We start from the raw sequence: 19,382 nt of genomic DNA, 5'->3' as shown, positions 1-19,382 counted from the left end.
CTTGCATCTCTCGTGAATCTGCGCACTTCATCAATTTTCGATTTCTCCGGAGGTATTGAGTCTTCCGGAGTTTTTGAGTTCAAAATTATCGGAGAAAACTTCTCTACAGGGACGTTTTGTCTAGATGAAACTCGAGGGTCCAGTGAATCGCGTTTTCCATCGATATTAATTGAATTCACGCGTGACACGAATCCGTTGGAATAAATCTCTCGGATAGGCAACTTTGATCTTTTCATCGATAGCCTCTCATTCCTGTTTTCGGAAATTTTAATCATAGACTCTGGGTCTCGATAGGGGAATAATCGATCACTCGCTTTTTTTCCGGTATTTGATTTCATGAGGCGAGGAATTTTCGAGCGGTGGCACAGCTGAAATATTATGGAACTTGAGGAATTCATGATGATCATACACAGAGAGGAATTTTTGATAAAAATTATCCAACTGTTCTATAAAAGTGTATCGTGAGTCATTGTTTTCTTATTTCTATCCCGAAATTTAATAAAAATTAATATACAATGAGCAAATTTTATTCTACGTTAGGTAAATTTTATCCTGACGCATAATCAATTTTACTCTTTTAGTCTAATAATTTTTATGCAGATAACAACGAAAATTCTAGAACAGTTGGTAAATTTTATCCTAGCGGTAGAGTAATTTTTACTCTACCGGCACGGTAATTTTTATTTTTATCAGGATAAAATCTGTTTAACGTAGAATAAAATTTGATCATCATATATTAATTTTTACTAAATTTCGGGATAGATCGATTGCATTGCAATATTTTTTGTGGAAATCCCAAGTATAAATTTTCGCGTATTCAGCATAAATTTTTTATCATCTGTCATTAAAAAATTCAAGCGGAAATGAATTTGATTTTTTCCATTAAGTATTTTGTAGTGAACGTTGCTACCTCGCAAAAACGAAAAAAAAAAACAATTTTGATTTTCGAGGTGATTACAATAACTTCCCTATCCCCGGAAATTGAAAAATTTTCGATTAAAACGTAATAGAATTCCTTTGCGAATGCAGTAGGTTCTCCCACTCAACTTTTTCAAAAGTCCACAGAAAATGGAATATTTACTTTTTCAGAAGTAGAAACATATAATTTCTTGTCATGCGTAGCATCCAACGACTGCAATTCCCCGGGAAATAATGCATCACAAGCTGTATCCTTAACAGCTTGCTCCTCACACTCCCCAAAATCAGTAAAGCTCTCCGAAAAAATACAGCCCCGTAAACCATCAAAGCCCATCATAAACAGAATTTTATCATGAGCATTCATGTTACGTTTTAATCCTTGAAAATGAAACTGTTCCATTTCACCAAAAATTTCGCAAATTTTGACGGTTAAATACCAAAAATCTGCCAAACATCTGTCACACCAGAGAAATTCAATTATTTTTCCCTCCCTGAAATCTCAAAATAGCCACAGCAGTGCCATCTGTCGACCGAATTATTCTCCCTCGGGCTCACGACTCGAAGCGGATAATACAGGTTCCACCTTTCTTGGTGGTTGTCAAAAAATGTTCCCGAACGCATTGAATTTGGACATTCAGAATTTCACGAGACACCGGACCGGGCTGCGCAGTCGAAAGAAAGGGAAAGTGTCGATCGAGTATATATACTAGACTTGAGAAGAGAGAGATGGGGATGGTCTTTGTGTGAAGGGAAACTGCTCTAAGTTGTTTCAGTCCTGAGCACAAAGGAACTGCCAAAAATTCCAAATACTCCAATGCATCATTAGTTATAAATCCAAAGTATTTTGATAATTTTTCATAATGGCAGGCATGATCTACTGCAATTTGCTGGGGGCACTGAGAGAATTGACACAAGGTAATGAATAGAAATGAATTTTTCATATATTTTCTCATGCCGAATTAATGTAAAATCCAACGTGATCAACAGTTTCAGGGGATCTTGCGTTAGTGAATGTTCCCGAGCCCCTAATCTCTCCAGTTACAGAGGAGGGTGTTCCTATTAGAAAATTGTTCATTGGGAATTTGGCTGAACGTGTGAGTTTTAAATATAGTAGCATTGACGTATTCGTATTATATATCAGGACGGGTTGACTTTTTGAAATTATTTCACTATTCTCCTCTTCTATTTTTTCATTTTATAATACTATCATCAATTGAAATGTCAGTAAAATTTTCCGTATTATTTAGTTCTGTCAAATGATTCTACATTCAGACCCTCAGACCCTTTAATTCAACGAGTTGTGCGACCCCCATCATATTCGGATAGAATCAAGAGAGTATTGGTATTAAATTTTTAAGCCATGACTAATTCCATTCTGATGCCAATTTTTTTCGAATCTGTGTGAAAAATTAAATTTCAGATCTGAAAAAAATTACAAATTGGAAATTCTAGGTATTTATTGTAAATTTCTATAGGAGATTATGCAATTTTACAAGATTTTGTTATAAATATGGGAAAAATCACAGTAGAACAAGTCATAGAGAAAATCCATCATTCACTGCCTTTTTTAAATTAGAGATCCTGTCAGGAAATTTTTCTAATGTTTTTTTCTTGGATTTGTTAATGAAGAGTAGACATAATTCAATGGAAGAACCTTAAAAAATTTGTGCCACAGAATTTCTGTTTTTATTAGAAAATTGCTCATTGGGAACTCGTTTGAACGTGTGAGTTTCAAATATTATATATCTGTACGGTGTAGGTAGTAGAAAAATTAATTGACAATTTCAATTATTTGAAATTTTATCAAAATTCGATTAGAATACTTTCGGAAATTATGCAATTTTCCAGTGCTATTTTCTTATAAAAAACGAAAACAACTGCTATCGAATAAATTCTATAGGAAATTCAACATCTATTGACTTTTTTCTATAAGAATTTCAGCCCCTGAATTTCTACCAATTTCACCATGAATTTTGTGACGAAAAACAAAAAAATTTATGGACTCAACATCAACAATCTTTATCCAAAAAAATCCAGTACAATAAATCCTCCAGAAAAATTAATTTCCTCGTATTCACTAAAAAAAAACTTATTCTTTCCAGACGACGAATAAAGACCTCCAAAAATTATTCTCCGAATACGGAAAAGTGGACAGTTGTTACATAAAAAGAAATCAAGGAAAGAGTAATTTTGCCTTCGTGACATTCAATGCTGTCGAAGGTGGAATAAAAGCCCGAAAAGCTGCTCAGAGAATGGAGTTGCAATTGCACTGTAGAATTCTGCGTGTCTCCTCAGCGGACTCGTGGCATCAGCCAGATAGCATCGAGAATCAGAAGAGATTCTCCTCACTGAAGGAGAAGCAAAATAAAAATGAGGAACAAGTCTCTGTGCAGCAGATACCACAAGACGATTCGCCTATTCAAGTGCTCAACGACGACTGTTTGATAGAAATATTCCTGTACCTTCCGATTGCCGACAGAATAAGAATGGAGAGAGTCTGCAAACGCTGGCAGGCACTCTCCCAAGAGTCCTGGAGGTCCGTCAAGCGACTGGACCTGGTGAGGGGCAACTGGGGCCTCTCCCCAAAAATTCGTCTTCAAAACATCGACACAAGTACTCTGAGAAAAGTTCTCATAAAATGTGGACAATTCCTGACACACTTGGATCTGTCCAAATATCCCCACCTCTTGGGCTCGAGTACATTAACAATCGTAGGAAAATTCTGCCCCAATTTGCAATGCATCAATGTGAAAGCTCTGGAGCTATCGCCATCTGGAATTGCTTCGTTGATGACAAACTGCCAGAATATCACCAAGTTCGTGATGAAGTCTCTGACAGGGCCATGTGAGAATTACCTGTCACAACTGTTCATGGTTAATAAGAAATTAGTCAAGGTTGAAATTGAGGATGAGCATGTTATCGGAAAATGTCTTGGGCAGTTGCCAACTGACACTGTTGAGGAGATTCACTTGATTCTTTGCACCTCTGTACTGTCTACTTATTTTGATGCTGTAAGTATATTTAAATAGTATGGGAGACGTATGAGGAAATTGAGTTGATGGTAATTTCAGAAAAGTTCGAATTACATTACGGAAAGTGGTGTGCAATGTGACGACCATTTGGTAACATATTGCTAATTTATTGATACGAATTCTTAAATATGAGTTTTCCATGTTTTTGCTTCTGTTTTTCCTTAATTGCATTTTTTTTTGAATGAATATAGTTATTGCTGCTAATAAATTAGCAATTTGCGTTCGAATGAATTCTCTTTTATTAAATTTTTATTTCACTATTCTCTTCATTTATTTTTTCATGTCATAGTACTATCCTCAATTGAAATGTCATCAAAATTTTGTGGATTATTTCGTTCTGTCGAATAATTCTACATTCAGACCCTCTCAAGACTCGGATTCGTTTTCAGTCCGGGTTTAATCAAAGTTCAATCAAGGTTTAATCAGTGTATAGCCGGGATTTAATCAGGGTTTATTCAGGATTTAGCCAGAGTGTAACCCACGTTCTGTCAGAAGTTAGTCGGAACTATGAATCAATACGAATAAGTATTCAACATAATAGACCTGAGTACCTGGTACCTGAATTTAATAGAGATAGAGATTTTTTTTATATAAAAAGCCCATGACAGTATTAGGTAACTTGATAAACAATGATGCTGTTCTCACCGTTTTTCAACTTGATTAAGAAGGCATTGAAATATAGTTTTCAAGCCCTGATTTAATTGATATTACTGATGATTCTTTCAGTAATCATGAAAAACCTGATTTTCTCTTTCAAATCGCATAAACAATGTGCAAATTGTGCGACCCCCATTATACTCTGACAGAATCAAGTGGGTATTGTTATCAATTTTTTGAGTCATGACGAATTCCATTTTGATGGCAATTTTTTGAGTGATCGTTGCAAAATGGATTTTTGGAAAAATGTCATCCGTATGAAACATTGAATTTCAATTGGTGCCATTGAATAGAGCTTATTCAAGTATATATTCAGGAAAAAATTCATGACCTTCGATTGATCCCTTTTACGAAAATTTCGAAAAAAATGAAAAAAAAAAAAAAAAAAATGGAAAATTCGGGATTTTTAGACTATATTTAGTTAGTTTAACCCTCAATCACTCGCGCTCGGCAGCCAGCCTTCATCGGTCATGCAGAACGAAAACAGGCGGCGCCGCGCTCCTCGAGCAAGTGAACGAGAGCAAATGCAAAAAATTAGAAACTTAAAATTGAGCGATTACAAAGCCTCCATTTGGAAGCAAAATAAAAGATTTTATGGAACAATCAATAGAAACTGTCATTTTCAGTTCAATTATTCCACGATATCTAATAAAAAATCAGCAAAATTCAGATGAATACCTTTAAATTGTTCATTTGACTTCAACAAATGATTTATTTAGAATCAATAAATTGTTCTCTTGAATTCAATCCAAATTTTATTTGCAATTAGCAAATTGTTTACTTGATATAATGAAATCCTTCCTTCTGAAACAAGTCAAAAATTTCAAATCGTTTTTTATTTCATTCAAATGAACAATTTTTTTGAATGTGTTAACGCCTGTTTATTGGATTTGAAGATAAAAAATTTCAACCAAAAAGCATTCAATAATAAAATATATTCAGTTACCCTAAATATGGTTAAGAATATACAAAAAATCAGTAGAAAAATAAAAATCCATTGGTTTTTTGTTACTTTCTAAAAGCCTCAAAATTTTCAACACAATTTCAAAGCAACTCTAATAAAATTCCTCATTGAATTTTTTCATACGCGAGTAAACACATGATTCCAAACTCTAAAAAACAATTCTCTTTATTTTGCAGGCCCTCCAGAAATTCCCATCTCTAAAAAAATTAACATTGAACACATGTGTCTGTCTGACAGACAGCTCATTAAAAACAATCGGCAAGATCGAGACATTAACGCATTTGGAATTGAGTGGGAATTACCCAACATTCTCGGCCAGTTCCATGAATCATTTGACAAACCTCTCCAATTTGGAGCACTTGAATCTCTGTCACAATATCGTGGTGACCGATGAATTCCTCATCAATCTCTCTGGTAGTTGTAAAAAATTGAATCATCTGGACATCACTGGATGTGAAGCCATCACAAACAAGGCCATTGGGAGCTTGTCATCGTTGCCAAGATTGGAAAGTCTCGTGATAAGTTGGTTGACACAAGTGACTGACCAGCCTTTGGGCAATTTACAAAGTCTAAAGATCTTGACATGCTGGGGCTGTCAACTTATTCAAGACGCGGGTGTAGTCAAACTCATAAAAATGGCCCCAAATCTCGTGTCGTTGGATCTATCAAGATGTTCAATTTCTAACAGTACCATTGAGGCAGCCATATCAACGACTAAACACAGAAAAACCCACACTATGCTCAAGATAATCGTTGGTAAAACAAAAGTTGAGCTCTCACAAATTTCTGGAGTATCTCCATTCCTCCAGATTGTTAATATTGATTTGTCCATGCCTCGGGGGATGATTACTACTGATGCGAGAGAAATTTTATGATTGTGCTTGGGAATTGTGTTGTGAATGGAGAGGCCTGTGGAAATTGTGTGAAATCTGTCCTGATATTTTCTATTGGTTGAATTTCGAATGTGAAATAGACTGCTAATTAAAAATGAATGAAAAAAATTGGTAGAACATTTTTGCCTTCTGTAAGAAATTCTATCGAAGATTTTTTCGAAGTGTTATCTATTGATTAAAAAAGTCAATAGATTTTTATTTTTGTGTAAAAACTCTTGGGCATAAATGTTCCAAGTTTTTAAAAATTGTATTTTTAATTGTTTCTCATGATGAAATCTAAAAAAAACAGGTAATTCATGCCCAAGAACTTTTACGAGAACAATTCCGATGGAAAAAGTTATATTTAAAAATCGTTATGAAAATATCATCATAAATCGTAAAAAAACGTAAACATGCATCATTTTTGATAGAATTGGGAGGAAAAATAGAGAATTTATGTTTTTCCTAAGAAATTCTATTGAATTACTGTTGAAATTCTATTCAATAGATCTTTGACAGAAAAAAGTAAATAGATTTTGATTTCTCTACAAAAATGCTTGAGCATAAATGTCCAAGTTATTTCAAGCTGTATTTTTAGTTGTATCTCATGATGAAATCTAAGAAAGAAAACAGGTACTTCGTGCCCAAGAATTTTCATGAGAACAATTCCGATGGAAAAAGTTATATTGAAAAATCATCTATCAATCAATATTTAACAAAAAACATAAACATAATTTTTGATGGAATCGGGGCAAAAAATAAACAGATTTTTCTAACAAAATTCTAGTAGAACTTTCGCAATTGTTCTATCCAATTGTTTCATTACTGCAATCAAAGTTCGATAGGTATTCAACTCGTCTCCATGATTTTTGTAATTACACTGTGATATCACTCCCTTCGCTCATGGAATTCAATAGCAGTGTGACTTAATGAGAAGCTCACTACGACAGATTGGTAAAGAACATTTGATAAATTTCCACTTTTATACCTAGTATGTACTTCTAGCATCAGGGGCTTTCATTTTTAGTGTATGTAATGTATTCTATCATTGTTTATTTATTTCTCCGAGTATTGTAGGATTCATAATTATCAGTTATTTAATTTTGTAATGGCTTCATACCATGGAGTGTTAGGATTTCTAACTTAGTATTTATATTCGTGTGAATGTCGAGTGGTTCTGCGTACATAAATAAACGTGTTTGTTGTATTTTCAGAATATGAATAAATAATGCCATTATTTCATTCTCGGGTTGATTATTCTTTTATTTATTATATTCAACGTTAAGGGTGTGACTTTTTGAGTTGAAATGATGCACTTCACGACCAGCTGAGGGCATTTATCACTCATTAAAACAGTCACAAGAATTTGGGGATTTTTGGAAAGGATTAACAATTTTATCTTCATTCTCTTTCGTTCAACAGAACGTTTTGATCTCTGTGTGGTATAATTACAGTCATCAAGAAGTAATTTAAATCAACTTTTCTGATGATTGCCAAAAGAAAATTGAAAAAGGAATAGTTTCATTTGAAAATGCAAAACTACTCAACATGAATAAAATGATTTTTTCTGTTTCCAATAACAAAATATTTGTGAAGTTGAATGAAAAATATTTCGTTCGAAATTAGAGAGCTGCTACCACACTCTCATTATCATTCCATTCGAAAATTTATTTCTGTATTTTTCTCTATACTGTGTCAACATACTGCACTTTAGTTTATAGAAATTTTACAGCGAAACCCAAACAGCGAACTATTATGTCAACAGATTGATTGAAAATTCATCAAAATAGGCATTGAGATTTTTTCTAAATCAATAAAACATTGCTCGGGTGATTACCATAAAGAAATTGAAAAAGAAATAGTTTCATTTGAAAATACAAAATTTCCAGACATGACTCAAAAGATTTTTTCTCTACTTTCACCAACGAAACAGTTGTGAAATTGAATTTATTTCGTTTGAAATTGCAGGGCTGGTACTACATCCCTAATTATCATTCCATTCAAAAATTTGTTTATGTATTTTTCTCTATATTGTTTCAACATACTGCACTTAGTCCATAGAAATTTTATAGCCAAATCCAACGCCCAAACAGCCAAGTATTAAAACAGGCATTGAGATTTTTTCTAAATCAAGAAATTAAAAAAGAAAAAGTTTCATTTGAAAATACAAAATTCCCAGACATGCCTCAAGATTTTTTTTCTGCAATCAACAACGAAGCAGTTGTGAAGTTGAATTTATTTCTGTATTTTTTTCTATATTGTTTCAACATACTGCACTTATAGTCCATAGAAATTTTATGGCCGAACCCAAAGCCCAAACAGCCAACTATTATCTCGGCAAATCGATTGAAAATCCACCAAATTAGCCATTGGTATTTTTCCTAAATGAATTATGCTCACCACGAAAAGCGACACGTATCATTAGCATATAAACACGTTTTTAAAATCTCCAGTTTGATCGACGTTTTCCATTTCACCATTCTGTCCTCACATTTCTATATTTTTCACTTCAACTTTCCTCTCTTTCCATTTATAAACATCATATAGTCACTGTCGAATCTATATAATAAAAGGAAGAAAGAAAATCCATGAACATTAAACTCTAGTGAAAGCGTATTAGAATGAACAATTTTTAATTATCATCTAACTATTGAATATATTCTTTCATTACTCTCATCATCATATTCCCACTCCAAAATAAATGAGAAAAAAAAACTCTTGCTTCGAGGCACCAATTCTGTACATGATCATGAATTGTTATATCTTGAAAATTAATTCCATAATTCTCATTCTTTCATATATTCATGAGTGTAGATATATGAAAGAATACATTTAACTCCCCAATATTCGTCTAATCTTATCACAGGAAGAATACAATGCTCATGAAACATTAATGGTACTAAGAATAAACTATAACTATAACATGATTTTTTTTCTTACATACTTTCATGAAGGTAACGTAAAAATACTCAAACTCAAGTAGTTAAAAATGGAAATAAAATGATTTCTAAACGCAGTGGTGATGCATACACTTAATGAATAATATCATAATTTCGATATTTTTATCATAACACAGCTATTTTCATTAATGTATATTGACGCGGTTGTAGGCAATTTGCAGCTAATGAAAACTAAGGGACACACCACTGGCATTAAAAAAGAAAAAAAAATTAGTAGTGCGGGGGTAATTAACAGAAGGAGAACAAAATGTACGAAATTGATTTAGGAGTACTGAACGCGTATGTACGTGGTCAAGTATGTAAGAGTAACATTTATTCAGGACTGTACGTTTGCCAAACGAGTTGGGGTAGTTGGTTGGAGGTCCATTGTTCTACAGACCCATCCGGCAATATCAACGTTTTCGGCTTCAGCTTTTTTTATCCATTCGTGATTCTGAAAGCGATGAAGAGAATTTTTTAGTATTAAATTTTTTAATTTTTTTAAGGACAGATCAAAAAATTAAAAAGTAGGTTTTGATTATTTTATTGATCAGAAAGAGGCTTTAGAGTATTAAAATCTTCAAGTGTCTTCGTGACAAAATTGAGTCAATCGATTGAATCAAATTTTAGGTCACACATATATTATATGTACAAAAACATGATTAAATGAGCTCTTATGAAAAAAAAATAGTTTTTGGAATTTTTCTCTTAAAATTGGCTGAGTTGAAAAATTAGAAAAATTAGTGATATTTAACTATATCATAAATCATTGAACCAGAATTTTTCTTCAGATTTTTCGAATCATTTATTTAGAATATAGTGAGAAAGGATTATGAAAAAAACCATACTTCAATGATACACTGTGTACTTCAATTTTGAACAATGTTTCAGATTTTTTACCTGTAGAAATTTCGAGAAAACATTTCAAAAAGCTAAAAAATGAAGATTTTCAGACCTAATTTATTTGTATTTATGCATATTCTCTTGAGAATTGCGACGTGAGGACACTTGTGATGATCCCGTCAATCAACAAAATTTAAGAATAATAAATAAAAATTCAATACAAATAAGAATTTAATAAAAATTTAATATTAAGAAAATAAATACCATCAGAGTCTTCAAATCAGCGCGCTCAGCCGGATTCTTCTTCAAGCACCGATCCACAAAATCCATGAATGAATCGGTAAAAATTCCAGGTGGAAGTTTAGGCGGTGGTTCATTGACAATGTAATCCAACAGTTCAAAAATTGCCATAGGTCGTGGACTACTGGTATCTGTTAAATCATTCGACACATTTTATCATCTCAGTATCCCCTGAATTTCACTACACTGAGAGAAAAACGAACAGTTCTTAAATAAGTCTTGTTTTAAAAAAATCGCAAGTTAAAATTACTGAAAAAGAAATTGTGAAGAAATTATTTTTTTGAAAGAAGTAATTCCCATCTCAAAATATTACAATTATGTTGAATTATGGAATGATTATGCTGCATATGGCACTGAACGAATTCTACAGACAATTCCTTACATTTAGAAATTATTTTACGTAAGAAAATATCAAATTTAAAAAAATTGAAAAATAATGAAGGGTGATCATTCAAGCTCATTATGTTGCATAATTATCTAATAATTCAACATAATTGTAATATTTGGAGATAGACAACATGGAAATGACTGCTCTGGAGGAATATACTCTTAAAAGAATTAATTCTTCTCCCAAGAAATATTTTATTCAAGTGACAAGAATGCCGTCATGCCATCATTGTTATTTTATTTAAGAACTCATTTCTTAAATAAAATAATACGTGCGGGGGTATCAAATAACAAATAAGTGGTGTTAGAAATGACATTTCTTGCCTGCGCAGAGAATAAAAATTTTTTGGAGCACCCAAATCTATTTTTGCGACCAAAATTTTCAACCCCAGATAGTCTTCAAGCGCTCACAACTATAGACTTGCTGTTTTCGTCATTTTAAACTTGCGATTTTTTTAGTCAAACAAGACTTATTTGAGAAAATAGTTTTTTTTCTCTCATTGTAATCTCAATTTTCGTTAAATCATACTATGCGAAGGTGACTGACTCGTTGGTGTTGAGACATTGTTCGAGGTATTATCGGCTGGAGGTGGTGCGACTTGCGGTCCGAATATCGATACGAGGGTCCTCGTGTCTGGAGGTGGAATCGGATACATACCGATGGCCATCTCAACGAGGGACAGCCCAAGTGACCAAATGTCACTCTGTACTGAGTAATGGGTGCCCTGTAATCTCTCTGGCTGTAAAATAATAACAGAATTTCAACACTTCAAAATCATAATCGACCTTTTATTTTTTTCACTGTTAAAAATTTTATTCTGAGACTAATTTTTCTTCTACATTTCTCGCAAATTATTATCACATTATATTTTTATGGAAATTTCAAGGAATTTCGTCATTGAAAATTCAAAACTTTGGGGAAAATCAATGGGAACTGTGGATTTCAGTCCTATTATTGCATAAAAATTAATAGAAATCAGAAAAATTGATGTAAAAATGTCCTTAAATTTTTAATTCATTGAAGTTTTTACGTAATTTGGTAGTGAGCATTCACGTTTTGATTTCTGCTGTTCAACAATTTGGAATTTCATTGAATTTCCAGTGAAATGTGATATTTGATAATTTTTTTCCCTCTGGATCGACTTCAATGTCACTCTCCTGTACATTGCAGATCAACTTTTCATGAAATTTCCATATTTTAACTGTGTTTGCTGTACCTACCGACATATAACTCCTAGTACCAACGAACGAATTTGCCATAGAGTCAATCAACTGTCCAGAGACTCCAAAGTCACATATTTTAATTTCACCAGCACTGTTAACGAGTATATTACTAGGCTTCACGTCTCTGTGCATTATTGCATGTTTATCTCTCAAATAACTCAGTCCTTTCAATACCTGTCAAATAGAAATTAACTAATAGATTTTCATTCTTGTATACAACTTATTCTATTCAGATTCAGCAATGATTTTCCAGTTTTGTTTCCCTCCATTTTTATCCTTTCTTCTTCCTACCATAAAATTCAAGCCCAAAAATCTTAGAAAATTTCAGTCAAGTAATTTTTATAGAAAGAATTTCAACAGAAGGAGCTGGAAAAAAGATCAAAATCTATTGTTTATTGTAAACATTTATATGAAAGAAAAACCAAGAAAGTTGCTGATTTTTCATCAAAACCAAAGAAAAACTTCACAAGAAAAATTCCACTCGAATTGCAATTTTTCCCTACACAAATTCCCTTGACCCCTCTGATGACTCTCCACAGGTACCCGAATTTTCAAAAATTAGAATAGAAAAACAATCCCCGAAACAAAAGAAAAATAAAGAGAATTCAAACGCCACCAGCCTGAACCTGTCCCTCCCTTCTGTTGTTTCCCCCTCACCAACGTTACCATGAGGTCCTATTCCAAGAGTGTCCTCCAAAAAATCTAAAATCACTCCAACACAATTGTTGAAAAAAAAAAAACTACGAATCCCTCTGAGAGAATGTCTGAAAACCCATCGACATCGCGAGGAAAATCCCTCCAAGTTCCCCCGCCAAATAAAAAAAAGTCAACAGACGACGAGATCACCGAGCTCCACCAAGAATTCACAACGGACGACCACATAATCCCCCTGGACAAGCTCTGCGCAAAGCTAGGAACAGATCCAGTGCTAGGTTTAACCCACGCCGAGGCAGCAATACGTCTCGAGTCATCAAGAAACTGCCTGAGTCCCCCCAAGCAAACCCCCGAGTACGTAAAACTCCTGAAATGCATGTTCGCAGGTTTCGCCTCGCTCCTATGGATATGTGCAATCCTCTGCTTCATCCTCTACTTCATCGGCCAATTAATGGGTCACGACGACGAAGAGGGAATCGAATGGTTCGGAGTAATCATCATAATAATCTGCATAATCTCCGGACTATTCGCATTTATCCAAGAGAGCAAGAACTCGAAAGTGATGGAGTCATTCACAAAAATGGTGCCGACATATGCCCTTGTGATTCGCGAAGGTGAAAAAAAAACAATCCCAACCGAGGACATTGCGATAGGCGACAGAGTCGAGATAAGACTGGGTGACAAGATCCCAGCTGACCTGCGAATAATCAGATGTGTAGGCTTGAGAGTGGAAAATTCCAGTCTAACTGGTGAGAGCGAGCCGGTGGCAAGAAGTGATTATCCAACAGACAGAAATCCCCTGGAGTCCCAGAACATCGCATTTTTCTCGTCATACGCTGTCGCTGGTGAAGGCACTGGGATAGTGATAGCAACTGGGGACAAAACGATGATTGGAAGGCTTGCAGGCTTAACAACAAAAGTCACCAAGACAGAAACCCCAATCTCAAAGGAGATCAATCACTTCGTCCACGTGATAACATGGATCGCAGTCGTCTGTGGATTCTCATTCTTCGCGCTGTCGTTGCTGATCGAAGCTAATGTAGTGAAGGCCTTCACTTATCTCCTAGGAATAGTCATCGCGAATGTACCAGAGGTGCTTCTGGTGACAGTTACAACGAGTCTAACGCTGACAGCGAAAAAAATGGCAAATAAAAACTGTCTAGTGAGGAATCTAGAGGCTGTCGAAACACTCGGATCGACATCAACTATCTGCTCTGACAAGACAGGCACATTAACCCAGAATAAAATGACAGTATCGAACATGTGGTTTGGAAACATCAGACACAATTTTCCAGCTGGCTTATGGTCACTGGGAGCTGAGAGAGACTTATTACTAGACAAACCAGCGTTCAATGTCATGATTAAGGTAGCAACACTGTGCTTGCGTGCAGAATTCCGAACAGATTCCGATGGATTCACGAGAATCGAGGAGAGAGAGGTGATTGGCGATGCGTCTGAGAGTGGAATCCTCAAATTTTGTGAGCACATTCATCAAACTAAGAGGTTTCGCCTGAGCTATCCAAAGGTTGCTGAGATTCCCTTCACCTCGACGAATAAATATCAGATATCAATACACCAGGATGTGGACGGTTACACCATGATAATGAAGGGTGCACCAGAAGTTATAATAGATTTCTGCACAACGATTCTAGCGATGGACGGACACACGAGGGAATTGACGAGTGTTGATATAGTTGAGTCACGTCGTGCCTGCACAGAACTCGCGTTTCTCGGTGAACGAGTGCTAGCATATTGTGATTTGTTCCTGCCAGCGAGTAAATACCCGACAAACTATCAATTTGACACTAGTTCTCCCAAGAACTACAACTTCCCGACGAAGGGGTACAGATTCCTGGGTTTGATAAGCTTGATTGACCCACCGAGGCCTTCAGTGCCAGAGGCAGTGCACACATGTCGTTCTGCTGGCATCAAAGTGATAATGGTGACAGGAGATCATCCGGTGACGGCAATGGCGATTGCCAAAGCCGTTGGAATCATCGGAGAGGGACAGGGAGTGCATTATGAGCAATCGATGCTGATGGATAAATCCTTCAGCCAGGCGACGGATAGAGGAGGGCAGAAGGCAATCGTTCTCACTGGAGGAGAGCTGAGGAACATGCCTAATCACCAGCTTGACGAGATAATCCGAAACTACGAGGAGATTGTCTTTGCGAGAACTTCCCCGCAGCAGAAGCTTCTGATTGTCGAGAGTTGCCAGAGACTCGGGGAAATTGTTGCTGTGACTGGGGATGGGGTGAACGATTCACCTGCTTTGAGAAAAGCTGACATTGGAGTGGCAATGGGAATAGCCGGATCTGATGTAGCTAAAAATGCAGCTGACATGGTGTTGATGGACGATAACTTTGCGTCTATTGTCACTGGGATTGAAGAGGGTCGACTTATTTTTGATAATTTGAAGAAGTCGATTGCTTATACCTTGACGTCGAGTGTTCCGGAGATGATTCCAATGTTGAGTAGTATTGTTTTGTCCATACCATTGCCCTTTGTTATTGAATTAGTACTGTGTATTGATATTGGGACGGATCTGTTGCCAGCGATCGCTTTGGCGTATGAAAAACCGGAGTCGGATATTATGAAAAGGGCGCCCAGAAATCCTCAGTATGATAAATTAGTGAATAAACGATTGATTTCTGTTGCTTATGGGCAGATTGGGATGTGTCAGGCGTTGGCAGGGTTTTTAAACTACTTTATGATTCTTGGATTTCACGGATTTTTACCACTTGATTTATTTGGTCTGAGACAATCGTGGGAGAATAGAGCCATCACTGATTTAGTTGATTCTTATGGGCAACATTGGACTTATCAAAGTCGGATGGATCTGTTGAATGAAGCAAGAACTGGGTATTTTATATCAATTGTTACTACGCAAATGATTGATCTCATCATGTGTAAGACGAGAAGAAATTCGATATTTCAACAGGGAATGAATAACTGGTTTCTCAATGTTTCATTTGCCTTTGAAATCATTTTAACAGCTATTTTGCTCTATACACCGGGGACTGAGAAAGTCCTCAAAGCAATGCCACTGGATCCCTACTGGTTCCTGCCGTGTTTACCCTTGGGTCTTTTTTTATGGACTTATGATGAAGTGAGAAGATGGTGTGTACGAAATTATCCAGGAGGAGTTATGGAGAGGGAGACGTATTATTAACCAATATATTAATCTGTTTATCCTAGGGTTTTCATTCGTATTGTTATTGTAATAGTTATGAATTTGATAAAGAAAAATTCATGAATTACTTACGGCTGATGTTATTGTGCCTAGTATTGGTTCAGGTATCCGCCCAGCTTTTTTCAAGATCAAATCCAAGGATCCCCCATCCATGTACTCCATGCATATACTAATTTCTCCATCACTAAATGAAAAAGTTTCAATTAATCTCTCCTGATGATTTCATCGAATTTCGTAAAGAGAATTTTTTACCTATAAAATGCACCATAAAATCCAACTATATGAGCGAAATTACACTCATGAAGAACCTTCAACTCACGTATAATTTGCTTTTTAATTGCTGGTTTCACTTCAAGATGGATTAACTGGAATTTGAATCATTTAGTTGAGAATGAGAATGCTTCAGCACTCGATAATTTCATATTACCTTTCGAGCCATAATCAGTCCATATTTTTTATGCCTAACTTTCATCACAACACCACCATTACCCGCCCCTAATTCCCCCAACTTTTCAAAATCTTCGTCAGATAGTTCTCCGACTTTTTCCTTCTGCCCTAGAAAACTCTCCAATCTTTTCCTCTGCTCTTCATCCATTTCTAGTTCTTCCAGACGCTCTTGGATAGCGTCTATACTCATCTTCCCCATCACCCCACTGAAATTTATAATTTTAGTAGACTATTGTCTTCAGTACTTGTGATCTCGTATGAAGAAATTCAATAATATTTTCTACAATTCCATTGAAAAATCTAGTAATTTTCTGCTTTTTCCTATCAAGAATTATGTAATTTTGCAGTGAAAAGATTTTGATTTTTCTGCAAAACTTATTCCTCGATTTTTTAAGTAGAAATTATCGAGCATAGAATTTTTGAAGTTCTCTTCTCAAATTTTATAATGAGAAATAGAAAATAGAGACGAAAGATCTTGAAAAACTCGAGCCCAATAATTTTTGTAGAAAAAATCTCACGAGAATAACTCATGAATATAAAAGCAAAGATAATTCCAGTAGAATTGTGATGATGGAATTTTTTCATGCGATATTTAGCTGAAGATATTCCATTGAAAAAAATTACTCAGGTATAACAGGGGGTTCAGCATAAGTTGGAAGAGGTGGTACTGGAGGTGAAGGTGATACTGCTGGCACCGGTTCTATCGAGCCTGGTGGCAATGTCAGATTCAACTTGTTCTTCGACATTTCTCCTCTATTCCTGCCTGAAGGAAACGCCCCGCAGTGGATAACCTCCTGCCCACGAAACACTCAAATGCTCCAAAAATTCACTAAATATCACACACTTTTTACTTAAACTTGTAAATAATCATTGGAACGTCATGAGAAACGATTAAACGAGTCACTTCACAATATCTAAACACTTGTTGATGAATTTTCCCCCAAGGATGTTGAAAAATTCTCTTGATATTGACACTCAAACGCTTTACGATGAACGATTTTAATATTTTTTTAGCAGAGGTTAACAATAACGTCCCGACACCGGAGTAAAATGCGCCTTGGGGGTGATTAATAGACAATTAAATCGTAGAAAAACAGCTCCAAAATATACATTCAACACTTTTAATTTCTTAAACAATCATAAACAATAATGTCGCTTCGCTAAATTACTTTGCGTAGATGAATGAGGAATATGGAACGTACTTTGACATAAATGAGTAAAAAATATACAATATTTCCGAGCGCTGGAGCAGCTGAGGAAATACTGAATAATGAGAGTTGGGACTAGTCATCAACTCCACCGAACTTCAGACGTCATAGTGGGTAAACGACCGACTAGCGAATTCCCTACACCGTAGACGTCCCCTCCGAAATAGCGCGAAATTTCCAGTACAATTCGTGGAAATATTTATCACATTTATGTTTCGCGGAAATTTCAACGAATTTCGTCGTAAAAAATTCAAAGTTGAAGGAAAAAATTAATGGGAATTGTGACTTTCAGTTCAATTATTGCATTAGAATTTATAGAAATCGGGAAAATTCAGTTTCCAATTAATAGATGTTTTAATTAAAAATTCAAGTAAGTCTAGGAATCCTCTTCTATTTAAATTTTGAATCTCATAAATTTTACTCTATTCTAGGAACGGAAAAAAATTATTAAATTCAAAATTCATTTATTCATCATCTATTTCGAATAACGTAAAACAGATGCTTAACTTTATTCTTGAGAGAGTATCGAACGTTTAAAAAAAAAGCTAAAATCGTATGAAAGCTCCGGCGCAAGGAGCATTCTGCAGGTAAAAACAGGAAAAAATGAAGTTTTTCGTGGTTATCAATGGGTCCCCAAGGCCCAGTGAAGACTTAGATTTCACCGGCGTATTCCCTTAACAGAACGAAACAATACCCAAAATTTTGATGACATTTGAATTGATGATAGTACTATGACATGAAAAAATAGAAGAAAAGAATAGTGAAATGAGAATTAACAAAAAAAGAACGCATTAGGAATGAAATTACTACGTTAATAGCAACAATTACCATACAGACCGCACTACAGATTGAATTTTTAATCATCAAAATTGTCAATTGAATTGCGTGAGAAATTTTTTTTTAAAATCATGAATATTTAGTCTCATTTAAATTGCAGTTTGCACGCAATTGCAATTTTTTTAAATATTCGTTGTTTATAAATAAATAATTGAAATTGTTTAAATATTCGGAAATTTTATTTTTTAGGCCTAAAATCGATTTGTGATAAAATTCTGAATATTAATAAATTTGTTACGGTTCCGAACAGATGATTTTTATCCTGAAAGATTGAGGTTTTATGAAGTATTTATAAAAAATGCTTGTAATTTTAAAAAATAGCACTTTTTACAATTATTTTTCCCATCTTTCTCCAAAAGAAAACTTTCCGATTTTTTTTCAGCTTTTAAAATTTTTTCTGACTGTTCAATATCAAGTTTAAATAAAATCAGTGTAAAATATCCAGAAAATTAGGGTCAAATGGGGATCAAATGAAAGCTCTGATGCTTCAATACAAAAGTAGAAAAGCATTTCCCTGAAAAAAAAATATCCGGAGTACTTGAATATCCTTGATCTGAATGGTTGAGGTATCCACAATTGATATTCATTTAAAAATTACCACCCACTCCACCTGAGTTACGAACGAGTAAATCCTTCACCAAATCCCCAACACACGATCTTTCCATAAATACTCAATAAACAAAATTCCCATGTTCAACTTTCAGTTTTTCACGGATGATGCAAACTTGTTTTTTTCGCGAAAGTCAATGGTAATTTTAATCAACAATTAATATCAAAATTGCTTTCTATTAGAAAAGAGAATGGGCATACGTAGAGTGACCACAGTTTGTCGTTAATGCCAATATCTCAACACTTTTCCACTTGCAAAAAAAAATTGTATCGAATAATTTTGATCGGTGAGACTCGA

The 19,382-nt window shown here is 34.9% G+C and overlaps 3 protein-coding genes across 4 annotated transcripts; 2 read left to right on the top strand and 1 right to left on the bottom strand.

Moving 5' to 3' along the window:
- The first annotated feature begins 1,604 nt into the window (after positions 1–1,604).
- On the top strand, positions 1,605–7,685 carry LOC107046890 (putative RNA-binding protein EEED8.10). Its single transcript, XM_015269613.1, has 4 exons — positions 1,605–1,833; positions 1,906–2,012; positions 3,021–3,929; positions 5,748–7,685. Exons 1-4 carry the CDS (start codon positions 1,779–1,781, stop codon positions 6,444–6,446), a joined length of 1,770 nt encoding a protein of 589 aa, XP_015125099.1. The 5' UTR covers positions 1,605–1,778; the 3' UTR covers positions 6,447–7,685.
- On the bottom strand, positions 7,686–17,679 carry LOC107046891 (dual specificity mitogen-activated protein kinase kinase dSOR1). 2 transcript variants are annotated; one of them, XM_015269614.2, is made up of 8 exons: positions 17,055–17,679; positions 16,411–16,636; positions 16,236–16,348; positions 16,056–16,167; positions 12,134–12,310; positions 11,442–11,652; positions 10,490–10,656; positions 7,686–9,836 (listed from the first exon to the last, which is right to left on the bottom strand). In XM_015269614.2, the coding sequence occupies exons 1-8, from the start codon at positions 17,174–17,176 to the stop codon at positions 9,720–9,722; spliced, it is 1,245 nt and encodes a 414-aa protein (XP_015125100.1). In that variant the 5' UTR covers positions 17,177–17,679; the 3' UTR covers positions 7,686–9,719. The 2 variants fall into 2 exon arrangements, with proteins under 2 accessions (XP_015125100.1, XP_015125101.1); XM_015269615.2 differs by having other exon boundaries at positions 11,460–11,652.
- Positions 12,897–15,967, top strand: LOC107046889 (sodium/potassium-transporting ATPase subunit alpha-B-like). The gene has a single exon (XM_015269612.1). The coding sequence runs from the start codon at positions 12,897–12,899 to the stop codon at positions 15,960–15,962; it is 3,066 nt and encodes a 1,021-aa protein (XP_015125098.1). The 3' UTR covers positions 15,963–15,967.
- Positions 17,680–19,382: the final 1,703 nt, after the last annotated feature.

This window comes from Diachasma alloeum, unplaced genomic scaffold (assembly GCF_001412515.2).
Source record: "Diachasma alloeum isolate Michigan unplaced genomic scaffold, Dall2.0 Dall_scaffold_03061, whole genome shotgun sequence".
NCBI classification, from domain to species: Eukaryota; Metazoa; Arthropoda; class Insecta; order Hymenoptera; family Braconidae; genus Diachasma; species Diachasma alloeum.
Note: the sequence above shows the minus strand (reverse complement) of the source record. Positions and strands in the feature narration are given on the sequence as shown.

Coding starts and splice junctions, on each gene's coding strand:
- LOC107046890 (XM_015269613.1), top strand. CDS start 1,779: ATGGCAGGCATGATCTACTGCAATTTGCTGGGGGCACTGAGAGAATTG. Junction 1,834..1,905: donor ACTGAGAGAATTGACACAAG/GTAATGAATAGA, acceptor CGTGATCAACAG/TTTCAGGGGATCTTGCGTTA. Junction 2,013..3,020: donor TTGGGAATTTGGCTGAACGT/GTGAGTTTTAAA, acceptor TATTCTTTCCAG/ACGACGAATAAAGACCTCCA.
- LOC107046889 (XM_015269612.1), top strand. CDS start 12,897: ATGTCTGAAAACCCATCGACATCGCGAGGAAAATCCCTCCAAGTTCCC.
- LOC107046891 (XM_015269614.2), bottom strand. CDS start 17,176: ATGTCGAAGAACAAGTTGAATCTGACATTGCCACCAGGCTCGATAGAA. Junction 11,653..12,133: donor GTACTAGGAGTTATATGTCG/GTAGGTACAGCA, acceptor ATTATTTTACAG/CCAGAGAGATTACAGGGCAC. Junction 10,657..11,441: donor GAGTCAGTCACCTTCGCATA/GTATGATTTAAC, acceptor ATGATTTAACAG/ATACCAGTAGTCCACGACCT.